This window comes from Lacerta agilis, chromosome 15 (assembly GCF_009819535.1).
Source record: "Lacerta agilis isolate rLacAgi1 chromosome 15, rLacAgi1.pri, whole genome shotgun sequence".
Lineage (NCBI taxonomy): Eukaryota > Metazoa > Chordata > Lepidosauria > Squamata > Lacertidae > Lacerta > Lacerta agilis.
The window spans coordinates 41,637,306-41,663,629 of record NC_046326.1 but is presented as its reverse complement, the minus strand read 5'-3'; the positions used below and the strand labels follow the sequence as shown (position 1 = coordinate 41,663,629).

General features: G+C 44.6%; 1 protein-coding gene across 1 annotated transcript in view; it reads left to right on the top strand.

Annotated features, from left to right (window-relative positions):
• Nucleotides 1–23,767, top strand: part of CPD (carboxypeptidase D) — a 36,725-nt gene extending 12,958 nt beyond the window's left edge. The window contains exons 4-21 of the mRNA XM_033171762.1: nt 1,193–1,362; nt 2,156–2,520; nt 10,618–10,809; nt 11,544–11,711; nt 13,041–13,150; nt 14,104–14,206; nt 14,857–14,999; nt 15,734–15,903; nt 16,906–17,217; nt 17,663–17,858; nt 18,761–18,896; nt 19,193–19,333; nt 19,651–19,746; nt 19,830–19,894; nt 20,034–20,165; nt 21,236–21,421; nt 22,219–22,318; nt 22,882–23,767. Coding sequence (XP_033027653.1) covers nt 1,193–1,362; nt 2,156–2,520; nt 10,618–10,809; nt 11,544–11,711; nt 13,041–13,150; nt 14,104–14,206; nt 14,857–14,999; nt 15,734–15,903; nt 16,906–17,217; nt 17,663–17,858; nt 18,761–18,896; nt 19,193–19,333; nt 19,651–19,746; nt 19,830–19,894; nt 20,034–20,165; nt 21,236–21,421; nt 22,219–22,318; nt 22,882–23,108 — 3,012 coding nt within the window. The 3' untranslated portion in view covers nt 23,109–23,767. The remainder of the gene's footprint in view (nt 1–1,192; nt 1,363–2,155; nt 2,521–10,617; nt 10,810–11,543; nt 11,712–13,040; nt 13,151–14,103; nt 14,207–14,856; nt 15,000–15,733; nt 15,904–16,905; nt 17,218–17,662; nt 17,859–18,760; nt 18,897–19,192; nt 19,334–19,650; nt 19,747–19,829; nt 19,895–20,033; nt 20,166–21,235; nt 21,422–22,218; nt 22,319–22,881) is intronic.
• The last annotated feature ends 2,557 nt before the right edge of the window (nt 23,768–26,324 follow it).

The following is a 26,324-nucleotide window of genomic DNA, read 5'->3' as shown; positions in this document are numbered from 1 at the left end:
GGGGTTTTGTTTTTGTTTTGGCTATTTTTATTAAACTTCACCCTTGAGACACTTCTGTGGAAAGTGATTTAAAAAATCAATAATGATAATAACAAATGAAACAAGCAGATACTAGGAGTTGTCTCCAATTAAGTTCTACTCAGAGGAGACCTACTGAAGTTATTAGACTTAAGCTAGTCATAGCCATTCATTTCAATGGGTCTGCTCCAAACAGGACCAGCATTGAATACAACCCATATTTATGACCAAGCAACAATCAGGAAATATCACTGGTGTATATTTTATTTTGTTTCTAATCGTTTTCTTTCACCCTAAACAAGAGGTGTGTCCATTAAGCTAATGTTGCCTATATATTAGCCTTGATGTCATTTAGCATGAATCCCCTTTCTTCCTGGCACTCTGTCCTCTTTTTGCCCTCAGAATTGTAGAATTGGTTCAGTATAAACCTTCCTGTAGGTGGTTGTTGCTGTAGATATGGTTTGAAAGGCTTCTTCTGTGTGCCAGTGTGTGGTGTTTTCAAGACAGAGAGAGCATTCTAGTCAAACAGCATCCATTTTGAGACAGGCCTCTAAGCAAAAGCAATTGCAACTAAAAAAAAAAAGCACACCTTTCCCCTAAAGTGGTGACTGGGTGTCTCCATATGCAGTTGCCTTTTGCAGGCCTGATAAAAAGAGCACAAGTTGTCTTTTGCTGCTGTTTTACAGAATTCTGTCACAGGATTGAATGACACTCTCTGTTCTATTATAGTGGAAGACTATGGGGGACAAATGCAGCCTCTTTTTCCCTCCAGATAAAGGAATGGGAAATGCAAGCATAGTTACACTAATCTGCAGCAGCATCTCACATTTCAGACAGATCTAAATGCTGATAGCAGATACTCTTTTTTTGTCTTGTCTACTGAATATTCTGTAACTCAAGATAATAAAAAAGTGATTCAGAAAAGCATAAATACACTTTCAAGTAACACACAAATATGCCAGTCTCTAATTCTGTTTGTGCATTGGTGGAAAAGGCTGTATTATGTGTGTCATTGTTTGCCTGTGAATTTAATAGCACTGTGTACCTTTCACAGTGAACTCTAAGCATGAAATGAGAAGTTTTATAGATTAAAACCGTGGTGATGAGGCAAAGAGTCGTATTGCTCTTCATGATGTGCCTGTCTTTTGATCTATTTCATGTTTAATCTGTGCAGGTTCACATTGGAATCAAAGGGTTTGTGAGGGATTTGGTGACTGGGGCTGGCTTGGAAAATGCAACTATTGCTGTGGCTGGGATTGATCACAACATCACAACTGACTGGTTTGGTGACTATCACAGACTGCTGGTGCCTGGGATCTACAACATCACAGCTGCTGTCATGGGGTAAAGTCTCTGATGCAGGCAAAGACACTGTGCTGCTGTCTCTTGCACTTGGCAAGGCTGCTCCTAGTTGGAAGCTCCTTCCCTGAAACAGTAGAAGCCATTCTTGCTGCCTTGTCTCGTATCACCCTGAACCGTTTGCTCATTTTGCTTTATGCAAACAGAAGCAAGAGGCAGGCCAAGGCCAAGGGCAAGGAAGGCTCCTTGAGTTCCCATGAGAATTAAGTGCCCTTCCTACCCTTAATTGTGCTTTGCTAAGTTTTTGTAGATAAGGTGGAGAGACCTGTATGGAGACAAGACGTTTTGGCTCAGCAAACAGAAGTGGGTTTTGACATGGGGACCCTGGGATTGGATGCAGAAATTAAGTAGACGGCCTTGTGATCTTTCAGCTTCAGTTTTCCATCTGTGAAATAGGAATAATAATGAAGATGAAGTGGACTTTATATTAAAAACCATGTTTTACAAAGCATTGAATGACAACAATTCTGTTCATATTTACCCAAGAGTTAGTTCCACTGTATCCAGTGGGACTCTCTTCATAGCAGTTGTGTGTAGATACAGCCTGAATGTTGTAATACATCTTCCTCCAGGTGCAGATGGCCTTGATTTCTGAACTGAAAGGTTTTTCCTGGGTGGGGGTCCTCTGGGTTGTTTTCAGGAAGTTTCTAATCTTCATGCTGTCTGGTCATAATCAGAGTTCTAGTTAGCCCTTATTTCATATCTTCCTAGGTGAGGCCAAGCAGACTGAATTTGAAGCTGAAGGAAAGTTCTTGTATCCATTTCTCTTTTTTTGCAGCTACCTGCCAGTCACCAAAGTGAATGTAGAAGTCAAGGAAGGGAATGCAACTGTTGTGGACTTCTCCTTGCAACCTTCAATAGCAGTGCTGGCCTCTGACCCAACCCAGGATGTGCCACTAGCCACCACAGAGTCTGTTACCAACACCACCAACACCACTGATGCAAATAGGACAACTTCCTTCCACCAAGCGATCCAACCAGAGGAATTCCGCCATCATCATTTCCCTGACATGGAGATCTTCTTGAGGAAATATGCCACCGAGTACCCAAATATTGCTCGCCTCTACTCAGTTGGCAAGTCGGTGAAGCAGCTGGAATTGTATGTCATGGAAATATCTGACAACCCAGGCATCCACGAAGCAGGTAGTTAATTTAGCCTATGGCTCTTTTGGTTCTATGAATGTGCTTCCCAGGGACGTGGGTGGCGCTGTGGTCTAAACAACTGAGTCTCTTGGACTTGCTGATCACAAGGTCGGCGGCTTGAATACCCGTGACGGAGTGAGCTCCCGTTGCTCTGTCCCAGCTCCTGCCAACCTAGCAGTTTGAAAGCATGCCAGTGCAAGTAGATAAATAGGTACCACTGCAGTGGGAAGGTAAACAGCGTCTTTTGCGCTCTGGCACTCGTCACGGTCCTCCGTGCGCCATTAGCGGTTTAGTCATGCTGGCCACATGACCCAGAAAACGGTCTGTGGACAAACCCTGGCTCCCTCAGCCTGAAAGCGAGATGAGTGCCGCAACCCCATAGTCGCCTTTGGCTGGACTTAACCATCCAGGGGTCCTTAAAAAAATTGGTGTGCTTCAAGCAAAAAAGATACCATTGTCTTTGATATTCCTCCAAGGGTGCAGGCACTGGAGCACCACAGAGGCAGCACTGAGGCTCCAGTCTCTGAAGGTATAAGAGAAAGCATTTAACTGAGCTGGGTTTGTGTACAGCTGGCTGAAGCCGCCTTGTTACTGTGGCTGCTCCTATCCAGGTAGCATTCTGCAGGGAGCATCTCTAAAGATGTAGTGCATCCTTATTCTGAGTCAAGCCATTGGTCTATCTAATTCTGTGTTGTCTACACTCACTGACTGGCTCTCCAGGGTTTCAGGCAAGGATTCTTTTCCAGCCCAACCTGGGGGTGCAATTGTGGATTGAACTGGGGACTTTCTGCTTGTAAATAAAGAGTCTCCTTTTAAAAAAAGAGCCTCTTAGTATCAGATACCTTGTGCTGGGCTCCACAGCAGGCGTCCGCAAGGTTATCCAGCCGTGGGCCAGATCAAGCCCACGGAGAGCGTCCGTGGGCTGGACATGCACAGCATGATGCCGGAAATCGCGTCTGCGCATGTCTGTGGCGCCGCAAATCGCTTCTGCGCAGAAACGATTTTTGGTGTCTGGACATGCGCAGACGAGGTTTTTGGCGCTGCTCGGCAAGGATAGCGCGGCGCACCGGAGGGGGGGGCCTTGCCGAGTGGGTGGCTCAGTTGGTGGGCGGCTCGTGGGCTGGTAAAACGGCCTTCATGGGTCGCATCCGGCCCATGGGCTGGAGGTTGCCGATGTCTGCTCCACAGGAAGCTGTTGTTGCTGGTTCAGATATCTTTTGTTCTTCCCATTTCCTTTTTATCTTGAAACCTCAGGAGACCTTTCTCTCTCTCTTAATACAGTGCAGTACTGAAAGGGTTAATTGCAAGTGCGGAAATTAGTCAACTGCCAGCTACTGGTTCTCTTTCTGCCTTTATTAGATTTTGGAGATAGGTTATCAAAATCTTTATTGTCAAGTCCTAATTCTCTGAAACATGCTATGCAAGTCAGAACGCTCTTTTTTGTAATAAGAATTTGTAACAGAGGCTTCTTCAGTTAAACAATGAAAGGGGAGGGGAATTGTATTTTAGAGACTGAGCTTGATTTTTGCAGCCCATTATTTTTGCTTAAATGATGGCTGCACTGGGTTTGGTTATCCTTGTTATTTCAGAAATGATAGTCCGGAATTACTTAGCATTTTAAGTGTATATGTTTGGGTAAGAATGTGCAAGACTGTTCAAGAAATGGACTTAAGTAACAAGACCAGTGGAGCTACTCTGAGCATGACTAACATTGGATATCCCCCGTTACGTTTTGGCCATTTGATATTTTCATGGTTTTTGACAGTTGTCTGTCTCCCCTCTCCATCATTGCGATAATGTTCTCATTGATTATTCAGTTACTGCTATTTAGACTTTCACTTCCCCCAAGGAAGATGTAAAATGTGTCTGGATTGTATGTTTGAATTTTACAATGATTCTCCTTGAGACTTTCCACTGTGACCATTTTTTGTTATCCTTTCCTTTTCCTTTTCAAAGAAAAGCAAATTATGACACATAGGAAGTAAGGATGCTTGGATCCATTTTGTTGGATTCTGTATTGTAGCTTCAAGTAATGTACTGTAGTGCCAAAGGAATTCCTCTACTGCCAAGGAAGGGGCTGGTTGAGGCTATATTTTTACTTCCTTTTTTTGCTGCTTGCACATTTTTCCGTGTGTGTGTGTTCACATTCCTTGAATCTGCAATACTTGAATAGTCCAGTAAATGTAAGACTGACATCTTACCAGCACAATAATAATGAAAACCACAAAAGGAAAACACAATCCTCTAACAGTTGTGAAGGGGTGACCAACTTGTGGTCTTCCTGATGATGTTGGACTCCAAACTCCCATCAGCCCCTGTCAGCATTGCCAGTAGGCAAATATGGGGCAAGCTGTAGTTCATCCTATAAATATTGCTATATCAGTACTAGCACCTATTGACATTAGCATCTACTGCCATAATCTTCTGGCACAGAATTGTGTCCAGCCCAAAGAATTGGGCAGAAGACATGGCCAAGCATGGCATCTCCATGCCAACAATAAGGAACTTGAGATGTGCACACCCCAAGAAATGTGGGGCCACCCCAAATACTTTGACAATCTCTTGCACCCAAAACAAATGTAGGACTAGGTGCCATTCTGTGCCGTCTCACAGAAGGGGCTCCCCTGGAGGTGTGTGTGTTTGACTTACAGTGTCCCAAAGCTTATTTTGGATTGTGCAGCCCCTGATCCTTACCATTACAGTGGCTGCTATTGGCATGAGGATGCCCTGCTTTGTGGTGTTCTGTGCTGTCTGCTGGTCACTTCTTGTTTGAAGCATGGCCCCACCAGGGAAGAGACCTCAGCAAAACACATGCGGCTTCTCAAGACTCTACAGGGGAGGTGGCCTGAGCCGCTATTCCAAGTGGTCACACTTATTCAGCCTATTATAAGGCCAGCCTGACAGTTGGGGATGAATAAAGCTTGTTTTCCCCTTCATGGATCACTGCCTTGTCGTGGCGAAGGGGCTTGAATTACTCAGGCAAGCTATGGACAGGTCAAGATGGACAGGTCATAGCGGAGAGTTTGGACCAAACGTGATCCACCTGGAGAAGGAACTGGCAAGCCGCTCCAGTATCCCTGCCAAGAAAACTCCATGGACAAAGACAACAGGCATATAAAAGATATGACGCTGGAAGATGAGCCCCTCAGGTCGGAAGGCGTCCAACTTGCTACTGGGGAAGAGCGGAGGACAAGTACAAGTAGATCCAGAGCTGATGAAGCGGCTGGGCCAAAGCCGAAAGGACGCTCAGTTGCGGATATGCCTGGAAGCGAAAGGAAAGTCCAATGCTGTAAAGAAAAGTATTGCATAGGAACCTGGAATGTAAGAACCATGAACCTTGGTAAGCTGGATGTGGTAAAAAATGAGATGGCAAGAATAAACATTGACATCCTAGGCATCAGTGAACTAAAATGGACAGGAACGGGCGAATTCAGTTCGGATGACTATCATATCTACTACTGTGGGCAGGAATCCCGTAAAAGAAATGGAGTGGCCCTCATAGTCAACAAAAGAGTGGCGAAAGCTGTACTGGGATGCAACTTCAAAAATGATAGAATGATCTCGATACGAATCCAAGGCAGTCCTTTTAACATCACAGTAATCCAAGTTTATGCACCAACTACCAGTGCTGAAGAAACCGAAATTGATCAATTCTATGAAGACTTACAACACCTTATAGAAATGACACCAAAGAAGGATGTTCTTCTCATTATAGGGGATTGGAATGCTAAAGTAGGAAGTCAAGAGATAAAAGGAACAACTGGCAAGTTTGGCCTTGGAGATCAAAATGAAGCAGGGCAAAGGCTAATAGAGTTCTGTCAAGAGAACAAGCTGGTCATCACAAACACTCTTTTCCAACAACACAAGAGACGACTCTACACATGGACATCACCAGATGGGCAACATCGAAATCAGATTGATTATATTCTCTGCAGCCAAAGATGGAGAAGCTCTATACACTCAGCAAAAACAAGACCTGGAGCTGACTGTGGCTCAGATCATCAGCTTCTTATAGCAAAATTCCAGCTTAAACTGAAGAAAGTAGGAAAAACCACTGGGCCAGTAAGATTCAATCTAAATCAAATTCCTTATGAATACACAGTTGAAGTGAAGAACAGGTTCAAGGATTTAGATTTGATGGATAGAGTACCTGAAGAACTGTGGATGGAGGCTCGTAACATTATACAGGAGACAGCAACGAAAACCATCCCAATGAAAAAGAAATGCAAGAAAGCAAAGTGGCTGACCAATGAGGCCTTACAAATAGCGGGGGAGAGAAGACAAGCAAAATGCGAAGGAGATCGTGAAAGATACAGGAAATTGAATGCAGATTTCCAAAGAATAGCAAGGAGAGACAAGAGGGCCTTTCTAAACGAGCAATGCAAAGAAATAGAGGAAAATAACAGAATGGGAAAAACCAGAGATTTATTCAAGAAAATTGGAGATATGAAAGGAACATTTCGTACAAAGATTACCACAATTAAGGACAAAAGTGGAAAGGACCTAACAGAAGCAGAAGACATCAAGAAGAGGTGGCAAGAATACACAGAGGAATTATACCAGAAAGATATGGAGGTCTCATACACCCCAGGAAATGTGGTTGCTGACCTTGAGCCAGACATCCTGGAGAGTGAAGTCAAATGGGCCTTAGAAAGCCTTGCTAACAACAAGGCCAGTGGAAGTGATGATATTCCAGCTGAACTATTTAAAATTTTAAAAGAGGATGCTGTTAAGGTGCTGCACTCAATATGCCAGCAAGTTTGGAAAACTCAGCAGTGGCCAGAGGATTGGAGAAGATCAGTCTACATCCCAATCCCAAAGAAGGGCAGTGCCAAAGAATGCTCCAACTACCGCACAATTGCACTCATTTCACACGCTAGCAAGGTTATGCTTAAAATTCTACAAGGCAGGCTTAAGCAGTATGTGGACCGAGAACTCCCAGAAGTGCAAGCTGGATTTCGAAGGGGCAGAGGAACCAGAGACCAAATTGCAAACATGCGCTGGATTATGGAGAAAGCCAGAGAGTTCCAGAAAAACATCTACTTCTGCTTCATTGATTATGCAAAAGCATTTGACTGTGTCGACCACAGCAAACTATGGCAAGTTCTTAAAGAAATGGGAGTGCCGGATCACCTCATTTGCCTCCTGAGAAATCTCTATGTGGGACAAGAAGCTACAGTTAGAACTGGATATGGAACAACTGATTGGTTCAAAATTGGGAAAGGAGTACGACAAGGCTGTATATTGTCTCCCTGCTTATTTAACTTATATGCAGAATACATCATGCGAAAGGCTGGACTGGATGAATCCCCAACCGGAATTAAGATTGCCGGAAAAAATATCAACAACCTCAGATATGCTGATGATACAACCTTGATGGCAGAAAGTGAGGAAGAATTAAAGAGCCTTTTAATGAGGGTGAAAGAGGAGAGCGCAAAATATGGTCTGAAGCTCAACATCAAAAAAACTAAGATCATGGCCACTGGTCCCATCACCTCCTGGCAAATAGAAGGGGAAGAAATGGAGGCAGTGAGAGATTTCACTTTCTTGGGTTCCATGATCACTGCAGATGGTGACAGCAGTCACGAAATCAGAAGACGCCTGCTTTTTGGGAGAAAAGCAATGACAAACCTAGACAGCATCTTAAAAAGCAAAGACATCACCTTGCCGACAAAGGTCCGTATAGTTAAAGCTATGGTTTTCCCAGTAGTAATGTACGGAAGTGAGAGCTGGACCATCAAGAAGGCTGATCGCCGTAGAATTGATGCTTTTGAATTATGGTGCTGGAGGAGACTCTTGAGAGTCCCGTGGACTGCAAGAAGATCAAACCTATCCATTCTCAAAGAAATCAGCCCTGAGTACTCACTAGAAGGACAGATCCTGAAGTTGAGGCTCCAGTACTTTGGCCACCTCATGAGAAGAGAAGACTCCCTAGAAAAGACCCTGATGTTGGGAAAGATGGAGGGCACAAGGAGAAGGGGACGACAGAGGATGAGATGGTTGGACAGTGTTCTTGAAGCTACTAACATGAGTTTGGCCAAACTGCGAGAGGCAGTGAAGGATAGGCGTGCCTGGCGTACTCTGGTCCATGGGGTCACGAAGAGTCGGACACGACTGAACGACTGAACAACAACAACAAAGCTTGTTTTGCTCCAAGCTGGACATAGCAACTTTCAATATGTGGTTTCTTTTGTTGGCCTGACTGCCTCAAATTATTTTGCAAGTATGTTAAGCATTTGTGGGTATTTTTTTGCTATTTTCACTAGAATAGAGTTCACCAGATACAGTGTATCATCCAGGTAGACAAACAACTAAGAGGAGGTTACTTGGTTTAAACATGTTTCTCTCGGACTTCCGGCTGGCGACGCCATAGCGGGTGGTCGGGGCTGCTTCGGCTGCGAGGCGCCCGATCCATCCCGGGGGTTAGGAGCCCCGCAACCGCAAAGCGGGGCTCCGGTTGGGGTGCGGGAAGAGCGTCCCGCACCCTGGGCTCCCCGGCTGCGCCCACGGAGGCTCCGAACCCTTCCCTTGCCCCCCCTGTAAAGGGGGAGTGGGGGTGAAGGGACAACGGAGCCGGGCTTACGGGGATATGCCCCAACCGGGATGCAAATGCGGCGACAAAGCCCGCGGTGAGCGTCTTAGTTCTACCTTTGAAGAATGGAGCCAAAGGAACCCGGTGGTCGTGAGTAATTAATTTGACCAGAAACTGAGCTTTTGGAACGATCCGGGGGGAAGGAGAAAGGCAGCCTGCCTTCTTCCCTTCGAGTTAAAGAAGCTAACCAATTTGAGTAACTGCTGCTACAGAACTGTTTCAATGTACTTAAAATTGATACATGAGACTGGCAAACTTTTTTCTCGGGAAGTAAATTAGTGGAAAATATCTCCATTTAAAGTTGCGGTATCTGCGCTCCAGTTTAGGAAAATGGCGACGAACAGAGAGGCAGGAGTAGAAATCTGATACCCACTTCCTCCCCCTCTACCAGTATGCTGGGCTTCGTCCTTGAACTGGTACTGAACTCTGGACTAACGGACGAACAGAGGCTCACTGCTTTGAAGGTGGAACTGCTGTACAGGAAAGTCAAAGTCTTGTGTGGGGGTCTGAAAGAGAACCAATTGCCCACAGAGGAGGCTTTTAAAACTTTTAATACTTTGGAAGAAAGTCTTGCCAAAGAGCTGAGAGGGTGTCTGGGAAGATGGAGAGAAATGAGTGAGCTACTTCGGAGAAGAAACTCGCCTTTTGGGGGTGGCAGTCCCAAGGCGACGGTAAGATTTGTTATATCCAGTCCCCGAGGTGTGAGCTCGGGGGCCAGGGACAGAGAATTATGGCTTTTACAAGAAGAAAAGGAATGCTACAAAGAACCGGAGAAGCTGAGAGACGACGAGATGGACATCCTGGAACTCGTGGCAAGGAGAGTTTTGGACTGTGCCTGGATCTGTGGACGCTTGGAGAGGGAAGCTACAGGGAAATTCAGTGTTGATGCCACCAGGAGAAGAATAATGGACAGAAGGGGTGTGGGGTGAAACACTAAGTAAAATTTGAAGTAGCCTGTCATGGAATTTTGAAATCGGAGGGTGAATACTGTCAACAATCTTTCTGTTTTATTTTTTGTTTGAATATGAAAGGAGATATTTTGAGTTATTATGTTATTAGCAGCAGTTTAAAGGATAGAAGAGATAGGTATGATATAAATGATTGGTGAAGATTTTAATGGAAGAAGAATTATGATGAGATATTACCACGATGATGCATTGTTAGTTAAATGTTGAATATATAATTGTGTGTAACTATATAATTGAATTTGAATTTCAGGAGAAATGGTTATAAAATAGACTAAGAATATGAACTCGAAGGAGAAAGGGCAGGGGAAGTCAATGGTCAAGATATGGAAATAGAAATTTTCTTTTTAAAGAAAAGATGCAACAAGAAAACTTGACACTGTTTGTATTTGTTTTATCAGTGTATCTGTTTTGTATTTGTTTAATTGTAGGTGTGGGTGTGGGTATATGCTGTTATAAGAAAAAGGTCAATAAATTCTTATAAAAAAAAAAAAATAAACATGTTTCTCTCTGCCCTCCCTCACCCCCGCTTTCATCCAGCTGAACCAGAGTTCAAGTATATTGCAAATATGCATGGCAATGAGGTAGTAGGAAGAGAGCTTCTCCTTAATCTCATTGAGTACCTCTGCAAGAACTATGGCACAGATCCTGAAGTAACTGACTTGGTCCAAAACACTCGGATCCACATCATGCCATCCATGAACCCTGACGGCTACGAGAAAGCCCATGAAGGTAGCTATGTGTTTTCATTTTGTGCTTTCCACCACTGGTGGCTTTAAGGGAAGGCCAGGTATTCCTCCTGAGAGGCAACAGTTTTCATTTGTTTTCATTACCCAGCTTTTACCACAAGCTATGTAGAGGGTCCCACTTCCTTGTTTTTTCTTCTGCCATGCCAGAATGCCTGCCTTTGTTTTGTTCGTGGCATCTTATCTCCCCTAATCGGTCTTTTAAGGGCAACTTATTCCATTCATCTCCATTTTAGCAAGAGGACAGTTATTTGGCAAGGATCTGATACAGGGATATTTCATCAGATCTTCTGGCATTCATGGTCCAGGAGAATTATTATTTCTGGAGTGCCTAGAAAGAGCAGGCACTAAACATAAAACAAAGCTAAGATGCTTTTCCTGCTTTCAAACATGCAATGTGCAAGGAAAGAAGAGTGGAAGGAAATGGCTGTTCTTGGTGGAGAGGTGGGGTTTTTCCAGGCATTTAAATATATTGGTAGAGGCTGGAGGATGATATCAGGTAGTATAGTGATAGGAGGCAGCAAGAAAGAACAGGTGGAGTCAGGGACTTGGAGGATGTAATATTGGGTTTATGAAGAGCAAAGGGACCAGAGACACAAATGGCCTGAAGAGAACCCCAGAAGAACCCTGCAACGTGGGTCAGGCCAAAGACCCATCTAGCTCAGCACCAACCATATGCCTCTTCTGAGAATCTCAACAGGCTTTGTTTTCTTTCCTTAGGAGACAGATTAGGGATTGTTGGCAGAAACAACAGCAACAACTATGACCTGAATCGGAACTTCCCTGATCAGTTCTTCCAGGTCACTGACCCTCCACAGCCAGAGACATTAGCTGTCATGAGCTGGCTGAAGACCTACCCATTTGTGCTTTCTGCAAACTTGCATGGAGGTAAGAGAATCCTGGTCTCTCCTAGGTTGAAGGTAGGTTTGTGCTGCTGAGTACCCTGCAGGCAAAGCTTAAGTAAGCAGCTGTGGGTGTAAATTGAATCTCACTGTGCCTGTGGAAGCTCCATCCCTTCTAAATGTTTTTCTCTGACCTCTGGGGTCATTGCAAGAAAATTTAGCAAGTGGCTGGAAGGACCTTGAGGAAACTGTACTTAAAGGTCTGGAACTAGATCTTGCCAGTGGGCCAGATAGTTCTCCCCCCAATCTCCTATGTGGCCACCCACCTGTCAATCACCTGATGTCACAGTGACTTTTCTGCACCATGTGGGTCTTGCAAGAGCGTTTTGCAAAAGCTCTGTACAAGCCCCTATTAACTTGCACCCTTTTATCCTGAGGCCTTTTGGGTGTCTGTAAATAGAAACACTCTAGAAGGCTCAGCCCAACCTTGTTAGTTAGCCCCCCCCCCTGATTTTATGGAATTGCTAGTAGTTCCCTAGGCTACTTGGCTGCTATTGCTGTGATGCAAGATTGATACCTTTTTTTTAAAGTTGCATTTTGTCTGGTTGCATTTTGCCGGGAAGTCTGTCCTTGCTCAACTTTTAAGTCACAACCTGCAGTAAAGTGCCATTTGCCTTCAGTGTCAAAGCTTCTCAGTAGCTGTTTCATTTCCTTGTCTTTTGCCATACTAAGTGACAAGTGAATGTGACTTGCTTAGACCAAGTGAATTCCAGTAAGTGGCCTCAGTGTTGCTACACAATCTTCATTGTTGCCTGTGTTTACCGAGCTTTGTCCTGTGGTTAATGCCTGAGACTAGGGACATAGCAGGCTTGCTTGTTGATTGGTTATTTAATTTCTATACCACTTAATATACTAAACATCTAAGTGGTGTACAAAAAACTGAAGCAACAACAAACAACTTAAACCAAATATTATGAAAATACACTGTTACATATAAAAATGTAACATTAATACAAAGTTACTAATGCATATAAATCAGTATCAGTTCATTTTCCTTCTGACGCACCCTTGCTCTCAGACACTGAGTTCTCACCCAAGGTCCAAACAAACTCTCAGCTCACCCACTAAAGTCTTACAATGAGAAGGGTTCCTTGAAACAGTGGACATCATCCTAGACTCTCACTTTAGATTTGCTTTTTACAAGCAGGTCCAAGGTGGATAGTGCTGTCTCAGGCTCCCCACAGCTGTGTCCCATTCAGCTGCATTGGTCACACCCAGTTCCAGGTGCAGCAGGTTTGTTCTTTAGCATGTTGGCAAAGCAGCCACCTCGTAGAAAAAAACTGTTAGGTCCATATTTTCCTTTATTTTCTTTCAGGCTCTTTAGTGGTTAACTACCCCTATGACGACGACCAACAAGGAGTTGCGACATACAGTAGATCCCCTGATGATGCAGTCTTTAAGCAAATTGCACTTTCCTATGCCAAGGTAAAATTTCTCCCAGGGTGTCCTTGAGAGATCCTGAAATCAGATTCTCGGAGCTTTCAGTTCTTAACATGGAAAGCTGTTTCATGGTAATATTCAAATACCAACACGCTTTCTTCCTTCTGTAAACAGAGATGTTTTAGGTTGTATGTAAAAGATCATGGCAGGAAGGTTAGCTCCGTGAAAGGCATAGAGTAATGCTGTGACGTGAGCAAAATAAGATGTCTGTTTCAGACGGTGGATAATGGCACAGTCTGTTGACTGAGCTACATCTCATATCATCGGCTTGTCCATTTGGAGGGAAGTAAATACTTTCCATGATGGCTTTGGCCATAGCTCTTGCCAGATTTCTGTTCTCCTTCTCTCTTTTTCTTTCTCTCTTTCATACACACACACTCTTGCAGCAACAAGTGTCTTGTGGATTGAGGATTTAGAACCACTGGTCTACAGTGGTTGGTGTCAAATTAAGACTGGGGTGTCTTTGGTTTAAATCTGCACTCAGCTATGATGCTTACTGGGGGCACATTCAGCTTAACCTAGCTTGCAAGGTATTTGTGGAAAAAGTGGTGAGATTGTTTAAACATTGTATGCTGCCTTGGCTTCTTGAACAAAAACTAAAGGTACTACATTAATTGCTTAATCTACTCAAGTACACAAGTTTGTGAACAGAAGTTGAAAAATTGTATAAATAAATAGTTTGGACTTGGATTTTGGGAGGCCTGGATTCAAGGGCTTATGTTTACGTACATTGACACTCATAATCAGGTGCATATTAATTGGTGCCATTATGTTTGAACTGTCCATGTCTTCAAATGCAGCACAATACCTGGGAAATAAAAGCACTCAGTTGTAGCCAGTTAGGTCTACTCTAGTAGGAGTTGGCTGGAAACAGCCCATTAACTCTGGCGCTGTCAGAAAATCCAATTTTCACAGGTAGTCATCCTTTGCTCTTCCAGGAGAATGCACGGATGTTTGAGGGTCACCCCTGTGCAGACATGTATCCTGGCGAGTACTTCCCTCACGGCATCACCAATGGAGCTCAGTGGTATAATGTTCCAGGTAAAACCAAGGCACCATTCATTCGGGAGTCTGCAAAACCAATCCTGTCTGCCATGGCTTGTGGCATCCCAATCCACTCTAGGTGGTTTTGCATTCTAGAGGTGAAGAAAACCTTGTTTCTGACAAACAAGATTGAAATACAACAAGAATTATATTGAAATTCTTTTAGTCTAAGGAAATTGTACAATTATTTGCATCCTCTTCAAATCCCCCCCCCCAAAAGTTTAAAACAAGCTAACTTGCTATATCTACCTTACAGAGCTGGGCACAAGTGCTGCAGGAAGAATAACTTGTATGTTCTTCCTGACAGTTTTTCCCATCCCCTGCTTGCTCCTCCTACCTTGTGATTTAGCTTTGTTTTTGCATCTTTTATATGAAGAGTCAAAAGCACACTCTTCATTAAAGAACAATCTTGCTTGCCTTTGTGCAGGCCTCATGTTAAGCCTGGGCTGTCGTCCTTTGTACTAACGCATACCTGCTCAAAAGCAACATTCCTTATTTGTTTCACAGGCTCAGGGCATCATTCTGGAGTTGGAATGCCAGCTCTCAGTTCATTAAGTGACAGATTTATTTGTGTGTATCATGCTACAAAGGTCCTTGCTAAGCAGAGGCATTTGATAGGGCTCTTCTGATAAATCATTGTTCTTCAGGTGGCATGCAGGACTGGAATTACTTAAACACCAATTGCTTTGAAGTGACCATTGAGTTGGGCTGCATCAAATATCCTCAGTCAGAGGAGTTGCCAAAATACTGGAAGCAGAACCACAGGTCTCTGCTGCAATTCATCAAGCAGGTGAGCTGGTGTGTTGTCTTCACAACTGTTTGCCTTTTGCTGCCTTAATATCTTTTGCCATGAATTGTTGGAACAGGCATGACAGCATCTTTGTGTACTGTCACAATGAGAAGGCAAACTCCTTACAGAGTGCCCTGTTAAACAGTTCATTCAAGTATCAAATTTGGATAAATGAGTAATCGTAGAACGACATTCTGTGGCTTTTCTAGGAGATTCTTCTATGACTGAGCACAAGCCCCTTCCAATAAAGTGTGTGTGTGTGGCCAGGGTTGAGCCTTTCTCCATTAAAAAATAAAGACACTCATTTTCCAGTTAGTGTGTGTATATATGTTTTATAGTAAGCACTAAGCCTTAGGAATGGGGCAGCCTTTGAGGATGCCTGCATTAAAAAGATTTTCCCTTGAATTTCTTGTATTCTGAACTTCCAAAATATGGCACCTTCTAAACCCAAGGGTGGGGAACCTTTTCTCCTGTTTTATCTGTGTGTATGTGTGGGTGCCTACCAGCAGTGGGCAGACCCAGAGGTTGGGGGTGGGTATTCCATTCTCTTTTTGCCACCCTCCTTCTCCGTGTTTTGTCTTCCTTGCCCCTCTGCATGAAATGAAGGTGAGGCCATGTGTGAGCCTGAATGCCTGAATGAAGTACAACATTGGCCAGGATTCTTATTCATTATTCTCTCTCTCTCTCTCTCTCTCTCTCTCTCTCTCTCTCTCTCTCCCTCTCTCCCTGCCCAGGTCCACCAAGGCATCAAAGGGTTTGTGTTGGATGCCACAGATGGACGGGGCATCTTAAATGCGACCATCAGTGTTGCGGACATTGATCACCCTGTCTCTACCTATAAGAGTGGAGACTATTGGCGCCTGTTGACCCAGGGAACATACAAAATTACAGCATCTGCACGAGGGTGAGTCTTTCAGCTTTGCATTTGGCATCTTTTCCTCTTTAGCCTAAAGCAGAATGCAGCAGCCTGATTGCTGACAGGAGTAAGACATTATCAGAGATCTGCACTGGTTGCTGATTTGCTACCAGGCCAAATTCAAGGTGCTACTATTAGAAGTTGGTCCATGAAAATATGTTGTGTTGGAAGAAAGTGACTTGGGTTGTAAAAGGAAGGATTTACTTTTAACTTGGAATTGGGGGCTTTCTCCCAAATAGACTGTGAGCCTGTAGGATAAAATGTTCTCTGTATGGCATGGTGTTGGAACTCACCCTGAGGCCGTATGGTGTGAAAACAGAAATAAATATTCTGGGATCAATAACTGCTATTGCTGTTGATTAAGCTGCTGGGCCAGTGGCTCCTTTCAGCAAACACTATTTAATATTGCTACTCCCTTTATGAGCTTGCTTGACAGTCACTGAGTTAGAGCCGGTAGCACCATCTGTTGGCCAAGAAGCAAAGGGTATGTTCACTTCCTGGCCATGCCCTAAAAACCCTGGTTTAAGAAACCAGGAGATGCCCATTCTGTATGCTGGAGCCCAGAGCTCCTTTGCAGCCACTTTGTTCTTCCTTTTGCCTGAACTGCTGAACAAACCCAGATTCATCACTTAACCCCAGAGCTCCTGTTGTGGGTGAACCCAGAGACTATTGTTAATGGCTTCCATACAGTCCATAATATGAACCCAACTTTAAACCATGATACTATAGCATTCTGTCCACTGGATCTGTGGTTGGAATCAACAGCCTGGCATGTGCCTATTTCTTCTTGCACAGCATTCCTTCAAGATTCCTAACACATATTTAATTGTTATGCTGAAGTTTAATAACATAATATTTCTTACTTTTCTCAGTAATCAATATAAAATAACAACAGCCTACATCCTATTGCCACAAGCAGTCAGAATGTTCAGTTTTATTGTACGTAAATTTCAAATTCTCCCCCTACCTCCTTTTTTGTTTTTTTGAAAGGTATAATTCAGAAACTAAGACAGTGAAAGTTGGAGGTAAAGGTGCAGTGCAGGTCAACTTTACTTTGACTCGAAAAGACTCCAAAGTAGAGGAGGGGACAGTACCAGATAAAAATATGGTTGGCCTCAACGGCACAGTCACCAAAGAGTTTGAGACCCTGATTAAAGACCTCTCAGCAGAGAATGGCTTGGAGCGCCTCCTGCTGTCGTCATCGGCAGATGTCCAGCCTCATCGCTACCGTTCCTACAATGAACTCTCCGAGTCTCTCAGAGGCCTCAACTTGAACTATCAGAAGATCACAAATCTCTCAAGGTAGGTGGAACTCCTGGGCTATGGGGAATTCTGTTTATTCTGGAGAAGTCACAGCTTTGCTATAATAATGAGTCCTCTATGTGATCCTGAAAAAGCATTTGACAAGCTTACTCTGAATAGGGAGTGACCCTGTGTACATTTCTGGCTAAACAAAAAACAAATTTGAACACTGTATCCAGACAACCCACATTCTGTCCTGAGAAACCCCAAACTGTGTATTCTGCAAACAGCAAAGTTTGTTAATTTTCTCTGAATTCTTTATTGTTTATTCTGCTTTTGAGAAAAATAGAGGGGGCACCAATCTATGCAGGAATCTTAGGCGCCTGAAAAATCCTGTTTTTGCAGCCTCTGGCTTTTGCATGCATCAACCACACACAAGGCTCAAGCTGTTCTTTCCATTAAAAAGCTAACCAGCTGTACGTTTGTTTGTTTGTTTGTTTGTCAGCTTGGGCCAAAGTGTTGAGTTTCGTCATATCTGGTCCCTGGAAATCTCCAACAAACCCAAAGAATCTGAGCCAGAGGAGCCAAAGATCCGTTTTGTGGCTGGCATCCATGGCAACGCCCCTGTTGGCACAGAGCTACTCTTGGCCTTGGCAGAGTTCCTCTGCATGAACTACAAAAAGAACCTGGCCATTACCAAGGTAGGCTGTTGCATGTCTGTCAGCATGCAGAAGAGCTGGGCCTATCAGCTTCAGGGTGTCCCTTTCAGGCACATCTGTGGACTATTAGAGGGGGACATGGCTTAACAGAGGATATGTCTGAGAAGAACTCTCAGGTTGGGTGAGGGAACCTATGGCGCTTTAGGTGTTGCTGAACAGTGATGATGGGAGCTGCAGTTCAGCAACATCCAGAGGGCCCAAGGATCCCCACCCCTGCCTCAGGAGATCCAAAGTGATGCTGAGTGTAAAGGCTGCTGAGGCCGATTTGTCAGCCTCTACTTCTCAGGTGGGAAAGATGTGGCTTTTATGTGGTATATTGGAGCTAAGAGTACGACACCACAAGACTTCAATAAATCTGACTAATAATAATAATTATTATTATTATTTATTTATACCCTGCCCCCATCTGGCTGGGTTTCCCCAGTCACGCTGGGCGGCTCCCAACAAAATATTAAAATACAGTAATCCATCAAACATTAAAAGCTTCCCCAAACAGGGCTGCCTTCAGACCAAGGGATAGCCGTGACAGCATTCGAAGTGGTCCCAGTGCCATTCAAGCAGTGACAGCCAGCTATGGGGAGGGGCAAACACTGCTTTCATTGCACTTTTGGAAATTCCTCAACTTCTCTTCAGTTCTTCTCCCAGACTGTCAAACTGCTGACAGTTGTGGGATGTGGAATAATTGTGGAGGGCCTCCTCCTATGCACTGCACTTCCCGCTTCTCCAGTAGAGGCAGTTCTGTGCAAAACAGCCTTGGCTGCTCCTTCCCACCCTAGTTCTGCCATTTATCCAACTTCCCTCTTTCTTCACACCCACTCCTTTCAGATGGATAGGGTCGGCTGATGCTTGATTATTCTTCCTTACTGTTTCTGTGTTTTTTTTAGCTGATTGACAATACAAGAATTGTCATCGTGCCATCCCTGAATCCAGATGGGCGAGAGATTGCTCAGGAGAGAGACTGCACTTCAAAGACGGGCCTGACCAACATTCATGGCAAAGATCTGGACGCTGATTTCACAAGTAAAGCAGACACACACACCTCTTCCTGTGCCAAATCCTTTCATCCTAACCTGGGGAGGGGTGTCTAATTCGTTAAAGAGAACCCTGTTGTGGCACTGTACTAATTGCCTTTATCTACACACTTTGATGGCTTGCCATTGAATAGAAATGTGAGTGAATGGTCAGGTGCTTCAGTGCTGTGGCAGCAGTCTTTGCAAAGCTTGTGCACTGTCTGGAGTCACCTGTTACTCACCAGGTTGTTACTGAGTTGTTTGCTTGCCTCAAGTCTTGAGAACTTCTGTGTCTTACTCCATTAGGCAATTCCTCTGGGGCAAGAGAACCGGAAACCAAGGCCATCATGGACAACCTGATACTGAAGCAAGACTTCAGTCTCTCTGTTGCCTTGGACGGAGGATCTCTGCTTGTCACTTACCCCTATGACAAGCCTGTGCAGACAGGTAATGGTTGTGCCATCCTCTGAGTACCGGGTACTTTGGAAACAACTTGTGGGATTATCTTCAATCTTTTAAAGAGCAATCTATTCCCTGCTGCTTCTTGAGAGAGTAAACTAGACATGGAGAACCTGGACCGGGCATGGGGAACCTTTCACCATTCAGAAGTTGCTGAACTACAGCTCCCATCATCCCTGGCCATTGAGCATGCTTGGCTTCTCATTGGTTATTATAATGAGACCATGGCATTTGCTGTCTGCCTCGAGCACCACAGGCTGAATCACGCACTTGTTGACTCTCTGACTTCCCTTTTCTTTTTATAGTGGAGAACAAAGAGACTCTGAGATATTTGGCATCTGTGTATGCAAACAACCATCCCACAATGCATCTGGGCCAGCCTAGCTGTCCAAACAAGTCAGGTATGTGCCCAGGGTGCTCTGGACCTTTTGGGGCAGGCTTGTTTCTTACAAAGGGCTTCTGATTTTGTGTCTCTCTCTTGCAGATGAGACTATTCCTGGAGGGGTGTTGCTTGGGGCTGAATGGAACAGTCACCTGGGAAGCATGAAGGTATTTCACAGTTGTACTACACTTTGGGGATCTTGTTTCTCTTAGCCAAATTAAATCAAAGTTGCCAGTGGTGGCGCTTTGGTCCAGTCCTGTCTCTCTTTCCTGCAACAAAGCCTCTTTTTGCATTTGTTTTTCTCAGGATTTCAGTCTTTCCTACGGACACTGCCCAGAGATGACGGTATACACTGGCTGCTGTTACTTTCCCAGTGCGGGGCAGCTTCCTACTCTCTGGGCGGAGAATAAGAAATCTCTTCTCAGCATGCTAGTGGAGGTTAGTTTGGACTTGAACGCATTCAAGCTTTTGTTTGCAATTGCTCAGAATGGGCTGGACACCACATTAGATTTAAGGATGGAATTTCTTGTAGCTGTTTACTGTTGGATATCCATTGTACATGGAACCAATATTTTAAAAATGTATACACATAAATCATTAAAAAGTACAGAGCACTCATTAAAATGACTGTCTACTCAAGCAAATATTAAACAACTGTCAGCGTCAAAGGCTTCAGGAAAAGCCTGAAAATCCAAAGTGAGGCTGCCAGCTGAATCTCTGCTAGAATTGTGTTCCCAAGCATGGGACCAGTGGCACCCAGTACTGACTTCCAACTGAGGCCAGGCAGACCTCTATGATACGGAGGACAACTAACAGCTCTCCTCTGGGTGATACAGTGAGGACCCAGTAAAGGTGTAATGAGTGAGCTGGGATTTTGGAGAAGGTTTATGCTGGTTTTAAATCCTCCTTGGCTCTGAGGTTTGTTGGGTCATCCTGGGCACACTGCCTGCCACTCTGCCTGATAATGCGTAGCGTTCCCAGTCATAAGCCTTGAGGGTAAGGCAATGAGGAAATGTAACATCAGGAACATACATTTTGGGTCTTGCTTAATTTTTGTGCTTATTTTGTTCTGTGGAGGTTTTCTTACTTCAGGGATGGGGAATCCTTTTCAATGCAAGGGCCGCATTCCCCTCATGGTCAATCTTCTGGGAGCCACATACCAGGGTCAAAAATGGATGAAGAAGCAGATGCAACTCTTTCTTTTGTACAGTTGGCTATACATTCCAGCCTTGTAAAGGTTTCTACAACCCACCCACCTGTGGCAATCTCTCAGTCCAGGCAAGCAAGAGGGCAGCTAGGCAAAAGCATTTGCGGAGAATGGGGAGCAGGACCAGGGAGAGGGGTGTGGCTTGCACAGTCCACATAGAGAGGCCTGGAGAGCCACATCCAGCCTGCAGACCAGATGTTTCCCCACCTTTGTCTTATCCCATAGAGAAGAGAAGATTTGTATCCTTACAGAAAAGGACTTCTTGGTGTACACCTCCTCAGATTCCTTCCTTTCCTTCCAGGTTCATAAAGGAGTCTACGGGTTTGTCCGAGACAGGCATGGACAGCCAGTGTCGAAAGCTCAAATTGTGCTCAACGAAGGGGTAAAAGTCTACACTAAGGAAGGTGGTTATTTCCATGTGCTGCTGGCTCCTGGCTACCATAAGATCCATGCTATAGCGGAAGGTTATCAGCAGCAGAATGTCAAGGTATGGGAAGGCACACCACAGCCTTATTTCATGAGCCTGGTGGAAGAGGTGATTGAGGCAGCTTTGGCTTGAGTTGGAAAGAAATGCAGGGTGAGCCCTGGAGAATTTCTTTGGAAGGTGGAAGGCGACCATCACACAAGAACCTTCTGGGAATTGGGAGCCGGAGCTGTGTGACAGAAGGCAGATGAGAAGTCCTGGCTGTAAAGAGGAACTGAGAACAGTGGGGGTTTGGAAAGGGGGACACTGTGTACTTTCAGAGGGTCAGAAGGGATTTGGGAGTTAGGACACCAAATTGTGCAGGAACTCTTTGTGCCCAGGAACTCTTTGAGAGGGGTTGTCTCTCTTGTGGGCAAGGGGATCATGAGGAAAGGGGGTCTGCCACTGCAAGAGAATCATGAACTTACCTTCACATTGAAGGCAAGAATGTTACATGTGAACCTCTCAGAGGTTCCCACTCCACCCGAAAGGTATCCCACCAGACTCCAAGCACTTGGGAATTTGGCTTTCTAACCTATTTGAGTTTGACAACATTTGTGTGTTAGGGACTGGAACAGAGTCCCTTTTCTTCCCCAACCATTGTGCTTAAAGCGTACCCTAAGATTCTGTCCTTGCCCTCCCCACAAAACAGGAGTTCAGTGCAGACGTTTTCCTTATTCCATAAGAGAGAACATCTTGGGGTCCCAAGACCCTGGATGCTGGTACATTCGGAGGGGGGCGTGTTGGCTTCTTTCCCCCCTTAACCCTGGACTTGTGCTTGAATCCACACAATTGCTGAAATGTGTACTGCTTCTTTCCAGGTCTTGGTTCGCCATGACATGGCTAGCTTTCTCCATGTGCAGTTTGACACGGACAACAAGATCTTTGGCCTTCCAAGGGAGTTGGTGGTTACGGTAGCAGGTGAGAGCCCACAATACTGTTCCCTCTTGTGTGTGGTGGGGGAAGGTGTCTGTGTCTGAATGTCTATTTAGGAAGCTAGAAAGTAAGACATTTCACCACTCTGGCTCTTTAAAGACTTGAGCCATTTTCTCCTCCTGTGTCCCCTGCATGCCCCCATGGCTCTTGAATCTAGGATGACTGCTTGCTATGAACAATTCCTTCCAGTAGCACCTTAGAGACCAACTAAGTTTGTTCTTGGTATGAGCTTTCATGTGCATGCATCTGAAGAAGTGTGCATGCACACGAAAGCTCATACCAAGAACAAACTTAGTTGGTCTCTAAGGTGCTACTGGAAGAATTTTTTATTTTTATTTTGCTTGCTATGAAGAACAGCTTCATATATTAATATGTGGGAGGTATTTTCTTACATAAACATGCAAAACGTAATGTGTGTAAATGTAACTTCGGTGCATGATAAACCCATGGAGTTACATGTGTCGTCTTCTGTTAAAGAAGCTTCTGCCCTTGTCCTGATGTTGATGTGTGGGTTGTGATTTCTCTCGCACACAACCCCCCTTTTCCAGGTGCTACCATGACAGCTGTGATCCTGACAGCCTGCATCATCTGGTGTGTGTGTTCCATCAAGTCCAACCGGCACAAGGACGGCTTCCACCGCCTACGACAGCACCATGACGACTATGAGGATGAGATCCGCATGATGTCCACGGGCTCCAAGAAGTCCTTGCTGAGCCACGAGTTCCAGGATGAAACGGACACTGAGGAGGAGACACTCTACTCTAGCAAACACTGACCCACCCGGCAGCAGGGAAGTTCCCTGCAGAGACAGATCCTGCAACACTGAGCATCCCCCCCCCCTCAAGCGACGGACCCAGAACGTGTGTCCTCCCAAACCTTTGCTCTTGGCTCATGCCAGTTCCTGGTTTATGCACAAGGAGGGCACCCCACCCCACCCCACTCTCCAGCTGGCTTCTCTTCTAGTCAGGAGTGCAACTGGAAGCCTGGTTGCTTACAAGCCCACTCCAGGGAGGGGAACGCCCAAATGGTTTTGTGGCATTGCTAGCACTTTGGCAATGTTTTCCCTAAGCCCATCTGAGACTTTTCACTCCATGCAATTATCTGTGGGAAATTCACTGTAGCTGCCAAGACGTTTGTCTAAACTACTGCTGCTCCAGCAGCATATGGAAGTTTTTGGAACCTCTTATTCTCTTCTGCCTGGGGCAGGGTCAATGGGTGCAGGGTGTTAGGAAACTGGTCTTTGCTCACTACTTAGAGGAATTAAGCTCTTCCTTCTGTTAAGAATGACTTCAGGTTAGGTTATTTTGGCAGAAGCCTGGTTCATGGTTACCTTTGACTCCTAGCAAGAGAGGAGCGTTGTATCAAGATGCAAGAATCTCTGTCTCCAGTTAAGGTGACAGTTCTTTTGAAAAATAAAAAACATGTTTTGGTTGAGTTCTCTCGCACTTATCCTGCTTCAAAAGTTCTGATGTTCACTATTTGACAATGTAGACTAGCAAGAGTCTAATGCTAGCTAGATTGTGAGCCAGAATTCCTGGCTTGGATGCCAAATGGTCCTTCGCAGCTCATTTTTTTGGATTCAAGCAGCCAGACTAGTGGCTTTCGTGACTGTGTATCTGTAGTCTAGAAAAATATTTCCTTCTAGTAAACCTTATTAATATGCAATTGCTTTGAAAACTCACCAGGCTACTCCTAACCACAAAAAAAACAAGACCGGGGGAGTGGGCACCTCCTACTTGATCCTTCCTTTTTTGAGCACCAAACCTGTAACTGCAAATCTGTTTTTCTGCTGATATTAGATTTTGCAAAAAAAAAAAAAAAGTTTCCATTTGCTGCTTCTCAAAGTATCTCCAAAAAGGAGAGAGAATGTTAGTGGGCCTGTTCTGGATGGGAGGCACTACAGTGGTTATTCCTCATGTTGCATGGTACAAGTCTAGTCTCTCCCCCCCTTCAACCACTTGTTTGGAAATTTCATTTACGGACTTTGCATATAGTGAGAGTAAAAAGCTGTTGCAAAGCTGACACACAATTACCACAAGCTTCGGGGAAAGGCTGCAGCTCAGTGGTAGAGCATCTGCTTTTCATATAGACAGTTCCAGATTCAATCTCCAACAGCATCTCCGCATAGAGCTGGGGATGTTCCTCCTGCCTGTAAACCTGGAGAGGCACTGCCAGGCAATGTTGACAGTACTGAGCTAGATGGACCAAATGGTCTGGCTTGATTTAAGGCTGCCTCCTGTTTTTCTGATGTTTTATGTTTCACTGTTTGGGCTAGAAAAATCTCTTAGAAGGTAGACCAGCTCCCTCTATGTACTTGATGGATATGTGTATGTCTTTTGTTTCCTTTTTAAAGTCACCATTTCTTAAGCCTTGTTAGCTTTATTTGGGGAAGGCATCAGGGTCAAAAATCCAATCAGGTGCATGCTTGCTAGGGGGTCAAACCACAAAGCGAATGAATTGCAGCCGAGTGAAGCTGGGCTGTTTTGAGGGTTGGGGAATGGAAAGGATCATGGTGATTTCTGCATTGCTGCTGCCAGGCAAGGCTGGACAGACACCACCCATTTGCAAGTATTTATCTGCTGGGTGACGTCCTCTTTCCAATATGTATTTTTGTGTCATGGGCTCTTACATCATCTGTGTGGGAAGATGCAACCTCACTGAGTTGGGCTAACAAAACTGACCAGGTTTTTTTGTTTTTGTTTTAAAGAAAGATAATGAAATCTGTGGGAGGTAAACAAGGCTCCGTCATTCATCCTTTGCTAGCTTTCTTATTGGAGCTTGGCTAAATACTTCCACCTTTACTGGCTCAGTTTGTTGTCAGAAATGCTTATAAGTCACCCTTTGCCAAACTAGTCCCCTTCACATGTTTTAGACTACAATACCCATCAGTCCTGGTCAGGTTGTCCAAAACATATGGAGGGAACCAGCATGGCCAATGCTGGTATAAGTTATCCACAAGGCCTAAACCAGATGCTTTTCTCAAACCTCTTAAAACTTGCCATGATTGGGAACACAGTGACTGGGATTGCCACACTTACTCCATGTCTTACTGCTAAGTACACATACCATAATTATCTGAGACCCCATGTGATGATGCTTTCAGTATACCCTCTCTAACAGCTAGGGCTAGAAATACCCTCTGGCCTTGGTTCTCTGTCTGGATTTGCTCACTGTAAACGGCCCTGTGATCCTCGGATAAAAGCCAGTATAGAAATTTAATAAATAATAGTAATTGCATTCTGCCAAGGCGCTCAAGGCAATTTACAGTTGTAAAATACTAAACTGAGTAATATACAAGACGGCCTCTCAGGAAGACCGGTGTTCCCTTCAGGATTTGATGGTAATATGCTCCCTGGCCTGGGCTTCCTTACTTCTGTTTCCCTCCTTCTTAAGTAACTGCAGGGAACATGAACCCTGGGATCCCCAACATGGTGCCTGTGGGCTCAGACACGTACACACCTCTTTGCACCCACAAAGGTCCCCTCCCCCTCCCATTCTTATCCCTTTTAAAAAGTTGAGGTGGTTTGGGGTCTTGCCTGCTTTTCTGTTGTTTGGGGAATGGGGTTATGTTTTTGCCTCTTTAGGAAACGCAGTGACCAGCCTTGCCAGCCTTATTCCATGAAATGGGTATTGTGTGGTGCCCACAACAGTTTTTTTTGTTTTAATTCCACATGTGCCCCCCGGGCTTCAAAAGACTGAAGACGTGAGTTAACACTGTCCCTCTCATATCAGCCAGGATTGGATTCTATGGAATCAAGTTCCTAAGTCCATTAACAACCATCCTACCTGTTTTATCCATCCCAAAATACTGTTACAAGAGTCTTCAATGCTATCCTAATCATCTTCTGCCTTAATTGATGTTTGGCTTTTAATATATAATCTTCTGAAGTACAAATTATTGGGTGTGGATTCCAGATATCCTTGTTGCCACGTTATGGGTTTTGGGTTGGGCCTTCCTAACACATATTAAGAGGATTCTCTCCCTGCCATT